Raw genomic sequence first — 16790 nt, 5'->3', positions numbered from 1 at the left:
GCAGAATCACAAACCTTTGAATGACCGTAAATAAAAACTTATTATTAAATATCTGTGACCTACAATAAAACTAATATATTTGTTAAAAGCTATTGCAATAGTTTTATTTCAACGTAAATTATTTTTGGCGTACATAAAACAAATTATGTATCAAAACATCTTTATATTTTGAGTAAAATCGACTTTTATCGTTTTGATCGTCAAAGACCTCGAAAGTTTCATTAAACTTGATAGCTGCGATGTAATGGCCAACATCATTGTCAATTAATGGAGGTTTTAATAAGATAGCACCAAATAGAATGTACTCTTAGGGCTGCTCTGACTCCGGGGAGTGTGGGATATTGGGCTCAATGAGGTGTTTTTCTGGTCCGGAAGGCTTAAATATTGGACCCATATCTTTTTTTAGAATTTTAAAAAATAGTTTAGGCATGGGGAGCGAGGCGTTTGTACAAATGTACGAAAGCGTTGGTTAGAAGAGTAAAAAAGATATACACCATCATTCTCCTCTCTTCTAACCAACGCTTTCGTACATTTGTACTAACGCCTCGCTCCCCATGCCTAAACTATTTTTTTAAATTCTAAACACCTCATTGAGCCCAATATCCCACACTCCCCGGAGTCAGAGCAGGCCTAATGTACTCTACGTTACTTAATGTAATTCTAAGCGGTATATTAGACAGCTTGTGGCGGCAAAGAGGTTCGAAATCGGATGAACTTTGGCCACAATTTGGTAGCTGTAAGAAGTATAAAACAAGTATTAATTTGGTGGTGTACGCACAACAAACTTCTTAGAGCTTTTTTTTATTGCAGTTTAAGGATCGGAATTGGTCGCTTTAAATGAAAGTTGGACGTCCACTTTATTATACGATTGTTAAAATGCAATTTCATTGTTTCGTCAACCTCCTGTACATCATAAGTGTTCTTAGAAAAAAGAAATTCTTTGGGGACTGGAAATCACATCTACAGGCCATAGCTTGATGCAACACGATAAGAAGAGGAAACAGAATTTTTCTTTTCAAGTTTTTAACGAGAATTTAGCATCTACAGAAAGAAACAAAGCTATCTGTTTTGCTCTAACTTTTAGAATTTTGAGACAAATAGGCCCTGACCTGAACTCAACAACAACAGGTTGACCTGAGCTTGTCTTTTGATAAGAAGTTCGATATAGATCTCTGACTATTGTGCAAGCCTCTTATTGCATGCACAATGAACTCTCACTATTGTGCAAGCTTCTTGTTGCATGCACAATTGACTCTGACTATTGTGCAAGCATTCTGTTGCATGCACATTGAACTCTGCCTATTGTGCAAGCATTCTGTTGCATGCACAATGAACTCTGACTATTGTGCAAGGATTTTGTTGCATGCACAATGAACCCTGACTATTGTGCAAGTCTCTTGTTGCATGCACAATGAACTCTGACTATTGTGCAAGCTTCTTCTTGCATGCACAATTGACTCTAACTATTCTGCAAGCATTCTGTTGCATGCACATTGAAATCTGACTATTGTGCAAGCATTTTGTTGCATACACAATGAACTCTGACTATTGTGCAAGTCTCTTGTTGTATGCACAATGAACTCAGACTATTTTGCAAGCCTCTTGTTGCATGCACAATGAACTCTGACTATTGTGCAAGTCTATTGTTGCATGCACAATGAACTCTGACTATTGTGCGAGTCTCTTGTTGCATGCACAATGAACTCTGACTATTCTGCAAGTCTCTTGTTGCATGCACAATGAACTCTGACTATTGTGCAAGCATTCTGTTGCATGCACATTGAACTCTGACTATTGTGCAAGCATTCTGTTGCATGCACAATGAACTTCGACTATTGTGCAAGCATTTTGTTGCATGCACAATGAACTCTGACTATTGTGCAAGTCTCTTGTTGCATGCACAATGAACTCTGACTATTGTGCAAGCCTCTTGTTGCATGCACAATGAACTCTGACTATTATACAAGCCTCTTATTGCATGCACAATGAACTCTGACTATTGTGCAAGCTTCTTGTTGCATGCACAATTGACTCTGACTATTGTGCAAGCATTCTGTTGCATGCACATTGAACTCTGACTATTGTGCAAGCATTCTGTTGCATGCACAATGAACTTTGACTATTGTGCAAGCATTTTGTTGCATGCACAATGAACTCTGACTATTGTGCAAGTCTCTTGTTGCATGCACAATGAACTCTGACTATTGTGCAAGTCAATTGTTGCATGCACAATGAACTCTGACTATTGTGCAAGCCTCTTGTTGCATGCACAATGAACTCTGACTATTATGGAAACATTCTGTTGCATGCACAATGAACTCTGACTATTGTGCAAGTCTCTTGTTGAATGCACAATGAACTCTAACTATTGTGCAAGCATTCTGTTGCATGCACAATGAACTCTGACTATTGTGCAAGCCTCTTGTTGCATGCACAATGAACTCTGACTATTGTGCAAGCATTCTGTTGCATGCAAAATGAACTCTGACTATTGTGCAAGCCTCTTGTTGCATGCACAATTGACTCAGGCTATTGCGCAAGCATCTTGTTGCATACACAATGAACTCTGACTATTGTGCAAGCATTCTGTTGCATGCACAATGAACTCTGACTAATGTGCAAGCACTTTGTTGTATGCAAATCAAACTCTGAGAATTGTGACATACAAAGTGACATGTTTTGACCAGAAAGTAGTTTTGTGCTGGACATAGGTGGCAGCACTAAACTGTTGATGGGGTGATATCGTCAGCACATAATGTGTACATTTCAGTCCTGGAATTGTATTTTGGGTACAGTTGATATATTAGGGGTCTCCCATACAAAGTGACATGTTTTGACCAGAAAGTAGTTTTGTGCTGGACATAGGTGGCAGCACGAAACTATTGGTGGGGTGATATCGTGAGCACATAATGTGTACATTTTAGTCCTGGAATTGTATTTTGGGTGCAGTTGTTATATTAGGGGTCTCCCATACAAAGCGACATGCTTTGACCAGAAAGTAGTTTTGTGCTCGGGCGCCTGAGCAGCACAAAATTTTTGGATAGCATCATTTGAAAGCACAAAACATAGCTCATAATAATCAGCAATGAAAACCCCAGCCCAAAAAGGTGGGGGCGCTGACGACATATACCTATAAATTAGAGGATTTTTTTGGAGCAACTCTATTAAATTCGTACGAATTTTATTTTTGTACTTTTTTTGGTTTGTATAACATGCACTCCTTGTCGAAATACACATTTTTTAAGCTTAGGTAACAAGAGAAGGGTCTATGAAATTCGAAAGATGTTAGAAGTTACAATTTGTGGAGAGGAATAAAAGCAGTCATACAAAACGTGATGTTTATTCAACAACTGATTCAAATAGAATGAACAAAATTTTATGAATGCTAAGAATGGTAAGTCTACTACTTCAACATTTCTTCTCATTCTCACAGATCTTACTACTTGAAAAAAAAAAAGTTCTACCGAATAACGAATTACAACAAAAAATCGATGAAACTTTATATGTCTCCTTATTTTTCATTGTTGTATTCAGTCCTTCTTCTTTTGCTTTGCACCTTCTTCTTCTATTTACCACCCTCTTTTTCTGCTACTTCCTTTTGTCCTGAATATCACCATCGTCATTTTCTACTGTATATCATCAACTTCTTCTTCACTTATCTTTTCTTGTTCTTCTTCTTGTACATCTGCTCAATAAAAGAACATTGAATTTGGCTTTGATTGTTTGATCACAGAATTTATTCGAATCATTAATTGACGAATGTATTTCTGCGATGCTCAAAGTAGACTATCATCGAACGGAATTATAGCCACCGTCAAGTCCTTTTGTCAAAACGATTTGCCATACTTGAGCTTTACGTGCTCGGAATAGTGCAGCGCCAATGTTTAAATAAAGTGTCCATTTGCGGTAAAAAGATGATGTGGGATTCTCGTACATACGACTAATGGTGGGCCAGTTTATCACAAAATTATCACGCCAAGCCAACAGTGTCTTTTCATAGTGCGGGCCAAAATTGTGCCAATCTTCGATGCAAAATAGGTTGTCGATGGCAACAGGAATGCTTTTGTGATTCGGCAGCATTACATTCGGAATTAAATGCTTCCAGACAAACGGTTCAGTGCGAGGAATACTGTCATTGTCGTGGCCAATAGTATGCAACAGAAAGATACCGTCGTCAGAGAGACATCGATGCATAAGTTCGAAGAAAGATCGATAGTTTTTTCGACCGACATGTTCCAGAAGTTCAATGGAAACGATGCGATCAAAACTTTCATTAATATCACGATAGTCCTGTAAGCGAATGTCTACGTGTAAACCTGTACAGCGCTGGCGAGCCTCTTTAGCACCTTCCTTAGAATTGGTAACACCCACCACTTCAACATTGTACGTCTGAGCAAGAAATTTGCACAATTCACCCCATCCACAACCCACGTCTAACACACGCATTCCTGGCTTCAGTTTAAGCTTTCGGCCAATGAGTTGCAATTTGTTTTGCTGTGCTTCGTCCAAATTCTTAGCACCTATCCAATATGCACAACTGTAGATCATGCTGGTACCCAAAAACGACTTAAAGAACGGGTTACCTGAAATTTTGTTCGAATTTTAATGAAATAGACGATTATTGTAGTACAAATATTAAGCATTTTAACATTTAAAACAAGAAACAATCAAACTTCCGTTCGGAATTAACATTTTACCGAAATCGTAATGTTTGTCAGCAATTTCTTGGCTGCACCCAACAATTTGCCGATTGAAAGCATCGAACGTGAGGTAACGAATAAGCTTTTCCCATGGAAACAATAGTTCTTGGTAAAGGCCATTCTGTAGGATTTTGTAAAAATAGTCGTCAAGCTTCTTGCAATCCCACCATCCTTCCGCATAAGATTCGCCCCAACCTAATGATCCATCACAGGCGATTCGATGGTAAAACCAATCATTATGTACGATCATATTATGCGGTTCCGTATTGTCATTTATTTTTATGCCGGCCGCATAAAATTTCCTCGTTATGTATGTTCTGATTGGTTTGAATCCGATGTACGCAACGATATACATGAATATTCGCCATACTCTAATCGCTTCTAAGACAACCACGTAGAGTTTGTTGATAAGGAAATCCATGAGTTTTCAGCTGCAAATCCTCACAAACACCAGCAACAAAAACACAAAACAAAGCCAAAGATAATCGAGATGCACAACACTGAATTACATAGACATAAGGTCTCGCTTAAAGTCTTACACCTGGAAAGCCACTGATTTCCAAAGTTTTCGATTTTTTTCACGACAAAACCCTCCACAGCCGTGATGAAGAGCCGAATAAAATTAAACGAAATAAGAAATAATTCGAACATTTTTGAAGATTTGGTCGACCAGAGATAATACGGGGTTGGGGGTTATGACATCTAAATGCAAATTCTGTTATCGACCATGCACTGTCTGTTTGATGTAATGTAACGTTATCATAAAATAAAAACAAATTAAATTATAAATAGATTGGGCAGTTAGTTACACAGGCCTTATAAGCATTAAATGTTCTTGTGTTTCATGATTTTTTTTTGTTTTTACGTCATAAACATTTTATTTCGATTGGTTAAAGTTTAATCGTTAAACTGTGGTGAAAATTGTTTTCACATCTGCCCGCGGTGCCAAAACTCTCATTTTCGCCAATATAATTTCACTCTGTGAGAAAAAATGGAAATTAAAAAAAGGTATGAGAATCCTGGTATTCCGCATCACTATCGTGAAACGTTTTATTTATTACTCGCGGCGAAAGATGAATGTAATCTGAGTAGGTTTGATCGTTTGCTTTAAAATAATTGGTCCATTTCTCACTCCTGCCGTTCTTTCTTTTGCTTCACATTGCAAATATTAACATTACACTATCCACTGCCCTATCCCCGATCTGGGCCCATAACCTGTTGGAAGTTCCGATTTGTGGTGAAGAATAAAAGCAGTCAAAAACGACTAAATGAAATAGAACCACAAAAAAAATTCAATTTATTTACAACAGCAAATGTTATGAGGGATTCTTTTAAAATCCACCAATCAAAATCGGACCCATTTCGTCTGGGATGGATATATACATTGTTTGAAAGGTCTTTGCCAGTAGACCTCAAAACAGTCCTCAAATAGTCTCGAGCTACACCTGGTTACTGGTGGAAGATATGCGAAGATGGAAAAAGAGTGTTTTTTAACCTCATTTTTTGGCCGCTATAAATGATCGTTCCGGGTGAGAGTGGGTTTGTTAGAAAGCTGAGATAAAGATGTATATATTTAACGAGAATTACTGAGTCAACATGGTCTGTGGATTTCAACTATGTGCACAGAAAAAAGTAATAATTTCCAAAGAAGTAGTAATACGCCACAATCGATGAATCTCTAAGGATGTATCAAAGTGCATTTTCTACTCCAAAAAAGATTTAACTCAAACACTTTTTTACCATTTTCATTTTCTTTATTTACTCGAATTAAATATATTTATGCTTGCATTAACAGAACTTTTAATATGAATTATTTCTAAAAATGGAAAATCGTCTGACAAGTTTACTGCTCATATTACAACATTACATCACAATAATTGTTCACATACAAAAAATTGCAGCTTTAAATTGGACGCTCTTATTTCGCAATTAAATTTCGTTACAGACCGTAATTTAAATGAAATTCAGACTCTTATTTGCTAGCGCGCAATGCCACGTTTTTAAAATATAATTTACGTTTTTCTGAAATGAATATTAATCGGAACGACAGGCTGTTGGGAATTATTATAAATGCTTGTAGTTTAGTCGCAAGATTAAGGGAATGAGAAAAGCCACATTTATGGGTGTCCGTGTCGGTTGGAAAAAACTCTACCTGACACACCCCTCAATACCCATACACTAGTCGGTTTCTTCCTTAATTACTAGCAAATATAAATAGCTTCCATAATTTCATTTAGAAAGGAAAAAAATGAAATTGCAAATCGAATTCTTTTTCATCAGTAATTTTGCATATAAGAATCGAATTAATCATCAATACTTGACAGCTCTTTACACTTCCCAGCATCCCGAGTCTGCCTGGCAGTGGTAATGTGTGTAATAAAATTGCAGCATCCACTTAAACTGAATAAATTTTTGAAGTTGTGATGAAGGGTTTCTTCTTATATGAATATAAAATGAATTGCTGGAATTAGCATTATTTTTATTACCAGAAGAGAGTAGCGGAGGCATATCGAATATTAAACTTCGTTCGATTCGAAATTAGAGCATTGCAGAGCATTGAATAAATTTCATGCTTCATACATAAAGCAAAAGCCCGTGTAAAGTCAGAAGTAAGGAACGTTTGAAGCATATTCATATGCATATTATAATTAGCTGCTCTGAATACGAAGCAATGTTGCAGTATGCACAGAACAATCTAACGAGATGAGTAGTTACTACAACTTATAATTGAAATGAAACGACTTTGGCATACTTTATCCATAATACGTTTCTTACTGATTTGTATTTTGTTCTTGTTTTCTCTACATTTATAAGGTTCGTTGCCTTATTTACGGTATAAATAATTCCAAGTTTTCGAAAAATTCTCACGTACACGTACACTAACACGGATATTTTCCTTATGAAATTCCATTTAATGTTATTTATGAAAGCTCTTAAACGTATTACGGGGTTATTGCTATATCACGAAGATAAATAATAGGAAATCTAATAAATCTCATATCTACCTCAATTTTTTTTTCGTTCATAATACACAAGAAAATAAAATCGATATCATAAAACCCACATTACACGAAGTGGAGAATGTAGCCAGCAAGTGGGTGTCTTGTACAGAGAACGGCTATATAATATTTGCTACAATTATTATGGCATTGTTTTTATTGTATTTTTTTGTGTCTTACTATTTTTTATATCAACATCGATATCCGGTAAAATTTTTATTAATAGTGTACACAAACGAGGAATTCTTTAATTGAACAACTGATGCCAAAAAGATAATTGTTTTAAAATGCGATAAAAAGGAAGATGAATTTGACACCAGAACGTATAATAATACAAACGATTTAGTTTCAACCAACAGACATTTTGTGATTATTTTTGTAGTCGGTCGCTGATTACATAACAAAAGGGTTTCAGCTAAATTGTATTCTTGCCCATATTATCTTTTGTTCCATCGAAGGTGAAACTGTGACTTTTTTATGGAACATCTGAAAGTGGAACGAATTTTACTGCAGAAAATGATGTCCGCTTCATATTGCACATGATTTTGGCGCTTTTCAATATCAATTAATAGTTATTTGTCTATCTGTTTTGGACGATTGTTTTTAGGCCTAAAATCAATCGTCCAAAACAGATACTCAAAAAAAATTTTCATGTAAGGGGTCGACCGCACCGTTGCAGAAATAACTGTTATGACCGTTATGACACTGAGCTATAGTTGCTTTTTCAACCACTAGATGGACTAGATGTGTTACACGAGACCTTGTGTGGCAAGCAAGAAAAACGTTATTAACCGAGTTGCATTCAATGTCTTTCTCAATAAAGGTTACGAAAGCTTCACATCCCATCACTGAGTTGAGAAAACAATATATTTACGAGGTTCGAAAGTGACTACAAATTGACCTTCAGTTTTTGTTCGTAACTTTTTGAGAATCATGTTGTTGATCACCCATAAAAAAGCTGCACACGCTTCGTTGGTTTTAGCAAAAAATTTAAATTTTTAATTTATCTTCTAGCAAGCGGATCGTTAAAAATGAATTTGCACACAAGTTTCATATTTAAATTTTTAGCAGTTTTTCGAACACAATTAAAGATGACGTCAAATCCTGTTGAAACAGATGTTATCGCGAAATGCAGATCTTTCCAATTTAGTTGGCATAGAATACATTATCGCACTTGTACGCATTTTTAAAGCTACACATTTAGGTAGCCAAACTGATTAAACACTTTTTTTTATAAACCAATAATAATAACACACTTTGTTGATCACGAGAAAGGTAATTGCTATATTTATCCACCAATAAAATATAAATGCACGATCCATGCTGGTACAGAAAACTGAACTACTGCAGGTATGCAGATATATCTCTTTCACTTGGACTGATGCAATGTTACCAATTATTAACTGATAGTTTTAGGCGCTGGTAATTTCCTCCAAGTAAGCTCAATCTTTCAATACAAGGTTAGGGTGGTTGGTTCTTTACTTCCAAATGCATCTTTTCGTATTGCAAAGAATCGTTTATGCCTTCGGCACAAATTACGGAATTATTCTCGCAAATTAGGCCCTCAGCATGAAAAGTTGTATACGCATCTGTTGTGGACGCTATATCTCTCGAAATTGCCTAAAACACTTCTTGTATGATAAACAATCAAAACACATTCCTAACAATGTGTTTACTTCAATCATACGTGTTATGTGCGCGCATAGATGACGTTAACGTAGAAATGCACTGAGTGTATGCTGTCTTTGAATTGTTTACAATACAGTGTTTTTGTTTGTACACCAGGTGGTGCTTATTCTGCACATACAAATCTTTTAAAGAATGTATTCCAATATGAACTGTCCTCTCAGATAAGTCTAACAAAGCAACTGGGTTGGGAGTGAGGATCCTGAGGACAGCCCTGTCCAAAATGGCTATTTACTTTTGATACACTTTTATTTGGAATACTAATTGAAAATTTCGGTTCTTGTGATTTCGTACGGGTCTATAAGACTATTTCCAAACCATAATGTGACTTAGCTCTTTTAATTGTTTTAATTAGGTTGAAAGTGTGAATGTTTCATACAATATTTCACATACAAGTGCTCTGAATAGAGCGTGTGCGATTTTGAGAAAAAAGTTTCATATTTCAATAAAAAGAAGATTTACCATGAAAACCATTGAAAAAAATATATAATTTTTTTTTATAGAAATTATTGAAAAATATTGTTGCCATCCCGATGCCATCCCACTTATTAGAATCTTAGTAAGAATCCAATTAGAATGAGTTAGAATGGTTCGGATATCCTTTTATTTTCATTAAAATTACAGCTTTTAAAGTGAGATATAAAATCAAGCAGACATTTTTCAGATATTCTGTTTACACTTTTGTTCTACAGAATAATAATCTACATCAATTAAAAATAAATTATTTATACTGCACACGGTCTATTCATACAACGTAAAATCGGGAAAAATGAGTTAGTTCTCAACCACTTCTTCGCGGTGAGAATTAAAATGAAAATTTGCTCGAAGCTTTACAAACTGAGTTGTATACACCGTAATCAGATTTTAAAAACACGTCGAAAACGCCACTAATGAAAAAAAAAACAGTAATTCGCGAACTTCAAGGCCCTTGCTGTTTTTGTTCAAACCATAAGCCTATCGTTAGTGTATTTGATTATATAAATAAATGGATGTCAAAAGACTGAAATGTTGAAATTAAAAAGAAAAAATCATACTGTTCAAATAGTTCAACTGAATTTACAAAGTTTTTTTTATTGTTAAGATAAACAAACTCGGTTTTGATTCATTGATAAATCCATCGAATCAATAAGTGACCCACAAAATTTTTGTGGGTCCTTAAGGTATTTCGCATTTTCTACAATCAGTGTGATTTTCAGCCAAAATGAGTTTTTGCAAGATATAAAATCGCTTGTTAAATGCTTGTATACTATACACCCAGTAGGAAAATTGTCTGACAAATCGTTGACTCAAATTATAAACACAATTTGAATTAAAAATAGTTCAAATAGGTAAATAAAAATTGAGTTTTGTGTATATTCTTCCGTTTAACTAATCAAATATCGCTCCTTGAATAGACAGAATATAAGACCGACGTAATTCTGTCAAAAAAATACTCTAGTGGTATATAGTTAATTATTAATTCAAAGTATATTTGCACCTTCATCTGTTTTAAGCTCACATTGTATTAATTGTATGACGCATATCGCTCTTTGTATTTTTTTGCACGATTCAGCCTCGAACCTGAATGAAAACAGAAATATTAACCCATTCGATACGCACATCAAAAATACTGTTTCTAAGTCTCACAGGTTTTCCAAAAAAGTTTGTAAATTTCGCTTGACTTTCTACAGAAGAAATGCTTCAATGGCCAATAATCAGATTATTCGATTCTGTACCTTCGATTCGGAATAAGAGAACACGACAAAGAAGACAATCAGTTAGTCATTACAACATTTCTGGTTGTAGACCAGCCCTTTCGTTAGACACCTGGTTGCATAACTTTTATTAGAGCTTCGAGAAATGTCCGTTATATTATATATCCAAATATCGTCAGGTAATGAGGTCATAATTACAAGGTACATAATCAAAATTGAGATTTCTTTAAAGATCGCCTATTGGCCTAATAATGTATCGCATCACTTTCAAAGGTCAAAACCAACGTGTGCTTGCGAGTACGTTCTAACCAGGTGAACAAATTAAAATAATTGTTTACATAAAAATCGACTCATGTGAGAAAGATCGACACATGTCTGTATTTTTGAATCAATAAGATGAAAAAAGTTCTTCTATAAAAGGAGATCGCTTAGAATAGCAGCTTATCAATATTATTGAAATTTCTGGTCGATTTCATCACAATGAAGTTTCTAGCTTTATTGCTAGTTTGCTGTTTAGCGCAGGTAATATATACATTGAATGATAATAGTTATTTATGCAACCGAGATGCAAAGTACTTTATTAGGCTCTAGATGTGTAATTTCGACACGAGGCCGCAGGCGTTGTGTCATATTACACATTGTGAGCCTACTTAAGTACTTTGCATCGAGTTGCATACAACGTTTTATGCCACAGAGGCATCTAAAGTTTGAAAATTGTGCATATTTTAAAGCATAAAGAATATATTTTCATCATAAAAAAATTGATTGCCTGCAGGATATTAACGGTGCTACCATAACCACCGTTGGTAAATTACTGGGTACGATTCAAAAGCAAATGGACGCAGTGCTAGCCGACAAACAAAAACAAGCTAACGCCGCAGCAGGAACTACAGTCAAACTTCCAACTGCACCCAAGGTGCCTACTCCGGCCAATCCGGATCAAGTGATTGTCAATCCTCCCAAAGTTCCACTACCAAATCCAAAATGCGATTTGAAGGGATTGACTGCACTGTTGAAAGCATTGTTTGGAAGAGTCAGAGGATCATGCTCCAATGTCAAAAAGAGTAAGGGCCCACTTGCAGGCCAGTGTATGACAGCCAAAGCGAACATGACAGCCGAGTTCAAATTGTTCTTTACTGTGACCGAACAAATTTCCTACGAGTTTCCAAGTTGTTCAGAAAAAGTTGATCCGGTAATTAAAGGCTTCGTATCAAATGCTGAAAAGATATTCGATTCCCTCAGTGCAGCATCGACTGCAGGAGAAACTAAAAAGTGTGGAAAAGATATCGACGTGTCTGTGAAAAACTTGGCGATATTACTTAAAGCGCTCTTTGATGTGCTGAATGCCGTTATAGGATCTGCAAAACCAGCAGCCGGAACAAACGCCGCAGACGCAGTAGCAACATCAGAAGTATTCTTGAGCAACATTTTACTTAATGTGAAGACTATTCTTGACTTGGTGGCTTCTGCTTCAGTAGAATTATCTTTGGAAGCCAGTCAAATTACAAAGACGTTAAGTGAAACCGTTGAGGCATTAAGTACTAAGGTTGCGGGTGGAAATGTCAAGATACTCGGAAGTGTTTGCATCGAGTTTTCTGCTAATCTGACTGTCATAATAAACAGCGTAAGTTCAGTTGATATAGAAGCGTTAACTGAAGAATGCGGCACTATCGAAACGGAACTCGGTGAATTGACGGATTCAGCATCTGAAATAGAAGTTGATTCAGGTGCCGATGGAGCTGAAACTCCAAGTGAAACTCCAGGCGAAACTCCAAGTGAAACTCCTGGCGAAACTCCAAGTGAAACCCCAGGCGAAACTCCAGGCGAAACTCCAGGTGAAACACCAGGTGAAACACCAGGTGAAACAACTGAGAAACCTTCAGCCATGGAACTTCTCATAAAAATAACAGCAAAAATCAATTTATCCATTACAAGCATTACAAAATCTTGTGCTCCGTTAAAAACGGATGTTCCCGCTATGGGTGGAAAAGTAGATGCTTCACTAAGTAGTGTTGGTGCCGCACTCACTAGTCTTCTGTCCATTGTACAGTCATCAGAAAGTTCATCGGTTATTGACTTGTCAACACGAATTGATGCTGGTATTGCAGCTTATGTGAAATCATTGACAGAATTCTTAAACTTATTGACTAGCCTCATCGAATCATTGTCTACAGACACCTCTGTAGCAGCGACGACTGCTACTGCTGCACTTGAAGTAATTAGAAAAACAATTGTTTCCATTTCAATCAAAGTAGTAACAGCAGCTTCAGTTGTTGTTGAAAAATTAGACCTTTTCGTTACTGTAACTTTCGATGCAGTCGTTGCAGCACTTGGTGAAATTAATGTGGAAAGTGTAGATTCCAAAAAAATTGTCACGGATTTAACTGAAATCACATCGCCAACGGAAGTGAATGCTGAATCTTGTACGAAAGTTGTTGAACGACTAGGCGAATGCACGACCGAAGCTGTGGGTGAGATTAAATCGAAAGATTCCGGAAAGTTTGAGTCACGCATTTCATTCATATTCAATGCATTCGGCTACACCTTGCAAAAGCTAAAAGTACCAAAAGTTTGTACTGGTACCACCAGCTTGCAGACAAGCTTTAGCGTTTTAATCAAAGAAATTTTTGCGACCTTATCCTGCGTCGAGGCCAGTAAAGCAGGAAGTGGATCTACACAAGGCGAATCTACCGGGGGTAGCGCAGCAGAAGATGAATCTTCAAATGGAAGCGGAGCAGATGGTGAATCGGATGGAAGCGAGGCTGCTGATGATGGATCAGGATCTTCTGTAGAAAGCGGTGACAAGAAATGTGACTGCAAGGACGTTGCTCCAGATCGTTTCAAACTCGTTTTTGCAGCGATACTAAGCATCGTGGACGCATCAAAATCCGTTACAACTGACACATCATTGGATCCAAAGGTATTGGAAATGTTCCAGCTGATTTTGAAAAAATTACTGACAACAGTAACAGAAGTCTTAACTGGACTCTCTACGGCTGTTTCCGAGCAATCCATAGATGTGTCAATTCTGCTTTCGCTTGGAGTCGAAATCTTAACGAAAGCCACGAGTGAGGCCGAAATTAACTTCGAAACTCTGACCACTGACGTAGATGGTTTGCTATGTTACGGTACAACCGTTGATACAGCCAAACCTGCTCTGGATGCCGTTAAGGAAACCGAAACTAAAATCAGTGAAACAGAACCGGCAGAAGGAGAAGTCGAAGCTACCTTCTCCGAACTATCAACGAGCGTGTCAGCCGCTTTTACCATACTAAGCAAAGCCGTCACATCATATACTAAATATTACACCACCCCAGTAGATCCCGTCGGTAAAGCTGTTACAAAAATATCTTCAACAATTACCGCTTTTATTCGTAACGTAACCACGACGACCGATGTAAGCGTAGTCTTACAAGATTTCCTTGCTCAAATTAGTTTGGCCCTTATTGAATTGATTGATTCGTACACTCTGTGTGCATCTAGTACTGAATTAGATCCAAAAGGTTATAACGCACAGTTTGCTCTTAACTACGTCGTCAAGTCAACTATAACCATAATTAACTCACTTTTCATTAGCTTCAAGGTGTACATAGTTGATATTCCAACAGAATGTACAGAGTTTTACAAGGGGGTATCTGACGCTGTCAGTGCTGATGTGAGCAGTCCAGACGCTGATCCAAGTGAGCTGGGAGGAAAAGTGAAAGAAGTATGCGGCAAATATAATAAGGACAACGGCGATAGTGATGAAAGCGGAGGCGATAGTGGGGAAGATGGTGGAAGTGGAGGCGACAGCGGCGCAGATACTGGAAGCGGCGCAGATACTGGAAGTGGCGCAGATACTGGAAGTGGCGCAGATACTGGAAGTGGCGCAGATACTGGAAGTGGCGCAGATACTGGAAGTGGCGCAGACACAGATACAGGAAGTGGCGCAGATACAGGAAGTGGCGCAGACACAGATACAGGAAGTGGCGCAGATACAGGAAGTGGCGCAGATACAGGAAGTGGCACAGATACAGGAAGTGGCACAGATACAGGAAGTGGCGCAGATACAGGAAGTGGCACAGATACAGAAGAATAATGTGAATTATTAAAATCAAGAAAGTACACTTCTTTGTAAGTGCAAACATCTGAAACTGACCCAATAAACGTATTTGTTGTTCGTTTGCAATTTTAATTATTATAAAAAACCAAATATCTATTCGTAATCGTCAATATTTTGAGAAGACTACTCTAGAAATCTAAAATTGTTGTCATTTTACATATAGTCTGGGTTCTTATGTTAATCCGCGCGCTAGGCGTTTCCCGAGTTTTTCAGTTATAGCATTCGATTGGGCTTGAAAAATCATGAAACATATGTCTTTTTCAAAATTAGTCATTTTTCATAAATTGTTTGCGCGCGGATCGGTTTTTTTCAACATAAGAACCCAGACTAATACTTAAATCAATTCATTCTGAACTTCGGCCGATGGTAGCAAATGGTATTATTTGTATAAGAATATCCAAAAATTCTTATAGAGATAGGTAGAATAGTTTCTTTAGTGAGCCTGCTTCGCTAACGTAATTATATTTTCACTAAGTGCACTTTAGAGGAGGTTACGAAATCAAGCCCAATTAGCAGATAAAATAAGTTGTTGTTTTGTAGATGTACGTCTCGGACTCATACTATCTTTTCCAATGTTATTAGGCTAATAACCGATCGTGTTAAGCTCTTACAAAATCGACTTCACTCCGCAGAATGAAAATGTTAGAAAAAACTGTTTTTTGTGATATTTTATAACGATTTTATAATTCTACATATTTACATATGGCTTATGGCAATAAACTAGTTTCTCTAGCTGCCTAACATATTTTGCGGCTGGCAACTTCATTTTAAACATTAAATGCAAATACTGCCAATAATGTCAATCTCAATTATACCGGAAAAATATATTTCGGAAGAAAATCGTTTCACATTATTTTTCATTATTCCGAATAGTAATTAAAAAGCAAAACTTTCCAAAGCATTATACTAAGTAATTGTAATTGAAAATCAATCTCGCAAACGAAAAATGTTTTCCTTCATATTTTATAAATAGAAATGTTTATTGCATTTAAAGTTATGAAATTGGAAAATAAATTGGAATTGATTCGATATAAATGTCATGCAACATGAAAGATAAATTTATAAAAAATAAAAAAAAAATCAAATATAATCAATTCAAATTTATAAAACCATTTTCCGTAAAATCAAACTTTTAGTTACGGTGCTTTTTTATTAATGTAGACTACTGTTAGTCGTTGAGACTGAAAGAAAATTTATATAAAATGAATTAATCAGATATGAATACTTATTGCAATTTGAATGTGTGGCTTAGTGACCGGAAACGACAAAATGAGGATCTGAGCGTAAGTGAAAATTATACAAAAGTTAACACAAGAACATTCGAAACTTTGTCTTAGAGCGGAGAACTTTAATTAAGAAGCTCGTTGGCAATGCGTATTTTCTCTTAGCTAAACAACGGAAAATTATAGTTAATATTCTACATTGAAATGTGGGAATTATTCACAGACAAAAAGTTTTCCTCGAAAGTTTCACCTACACTAGAAACACTAAATTTAAGGAAAACTTTAAGATATTCTTCACAACGTATAACTTACTTACTTACTCCATTTACATCCGAAATATGTATGTAAAACAATAACCGTACTCGGTACTCATCAAGCGATTACAG

At 36.4% G+C, this 16790-nt stretch overlaps 2 protein-coding genes across 4 annotated transcripts; one reads left to right on the top strand and one right to left on the bottom strand.

Moving 5' to 3' along the window:
- Positions 1-3524: 3524 nt before the first annotated feature.
- Positions 3525-8611, bottom strand: LOC119074309 (cyclopropane-fatty-acyl-phospholipid synthase-like). The gene is made up of 3 exons (XM_037180360.1): positions 8601-8611; positions 4698-5131; positions 3525-4583 (listed from the first exon to the last, which is right to left on the bottom strand). Exons 2-3 carry the CDS (start codon positions 5119-5121, stop codon positions 3790-3792), a joined length of 1218 nt encoding a protein of 405 aa, XP_037036255.1. The 5' UTR covers positions 5122-5131; positions 8601-8611; the 3' UTR covers positions 3525-3789.
- A 2848-nt stretch (positions 8612-11459) lies between these two features.
- On the top strand, positions 11460-15239 carry LOC119080168 (hyphally regulated cell wall protein 3-like). Of its 3 annotated transcripts, none has more exons than XM_037188409.1 (3): positions 11460-11601; positions 11855-13772; positions 13803-15239. In XM_037188409.1, exons 1-3 carry the CDS (start codon positions 11560-11562, stop codon positions 15155-15157), a joined length of 3315 nt encoding a protein of 1104 aa, XP_037044304.1. In that variant the 5' UTR covers positions 11460-11559; the 3' UTR covers positions 15158-15239. The 3 variants fall into 3 exon arrangements, with proteins under 3 accessions (XP_037044304.1, XP_037044296.1, XP_037044287.1); XM_037188401.1 differs by having other exon boundaries at positions 11855-14866; positions 14897-15239; XM_037188392.1 differs by having other exon boundaries at positions 11855-15239.
- The last annotated feature ends 1551 nt before the right edge of the window (positions 15240-16790 follow it).

The sequence above is a fragment of the Bradysia coprophila genome, chromosome III (assembly GCF_014529535.1).
Source record: "Bradysia coprophila strain Holo2 chromosome III, BU_Bcop_v1, whole genome shotgun sequence".
Taxonomy (NCBI): Eukaryota; Metazoa; Arthropoda; class Insecta; order Diptera; family Sciaridae; genus Bradysia; species Bradysia coprophila.
This window is presented reverse-complemented; position numbering and strand designations above follow the sequence as displayed.

Excerpts from the sequence above, each read along its gene's own strand:
- LOC119074309 (XM_037180360.1), bottom strand. The coding sequence starts at position 5,121 with ATGGATTTCCTTATCAACAAACTCTACGTGGTTGTCTTAGAAGCGATT. Across the intron at positions 4,584-4,697 it reads TGACAAACATTACGATTTCG|GTAACCCGTTCTTTAAGTCG; the intron begins GTAAAATGTTAA and ends ACAAAATTTCAG.
- LOC119080168 (XM_037188392.1), top strand. The coding sequence starts at position 11,560 with ATGAAGTTTCTAGCTTTATTGCTAGTTTGCTGTTTAGCGCAG. Across the intron at positions 11,602-11,854 it reads TAGTTTGCTGTTTAGCGCAG|GATATTAACGGTGCTACCAT; the intron begins GTAATATATACA and ends GATTGCCTGCAG.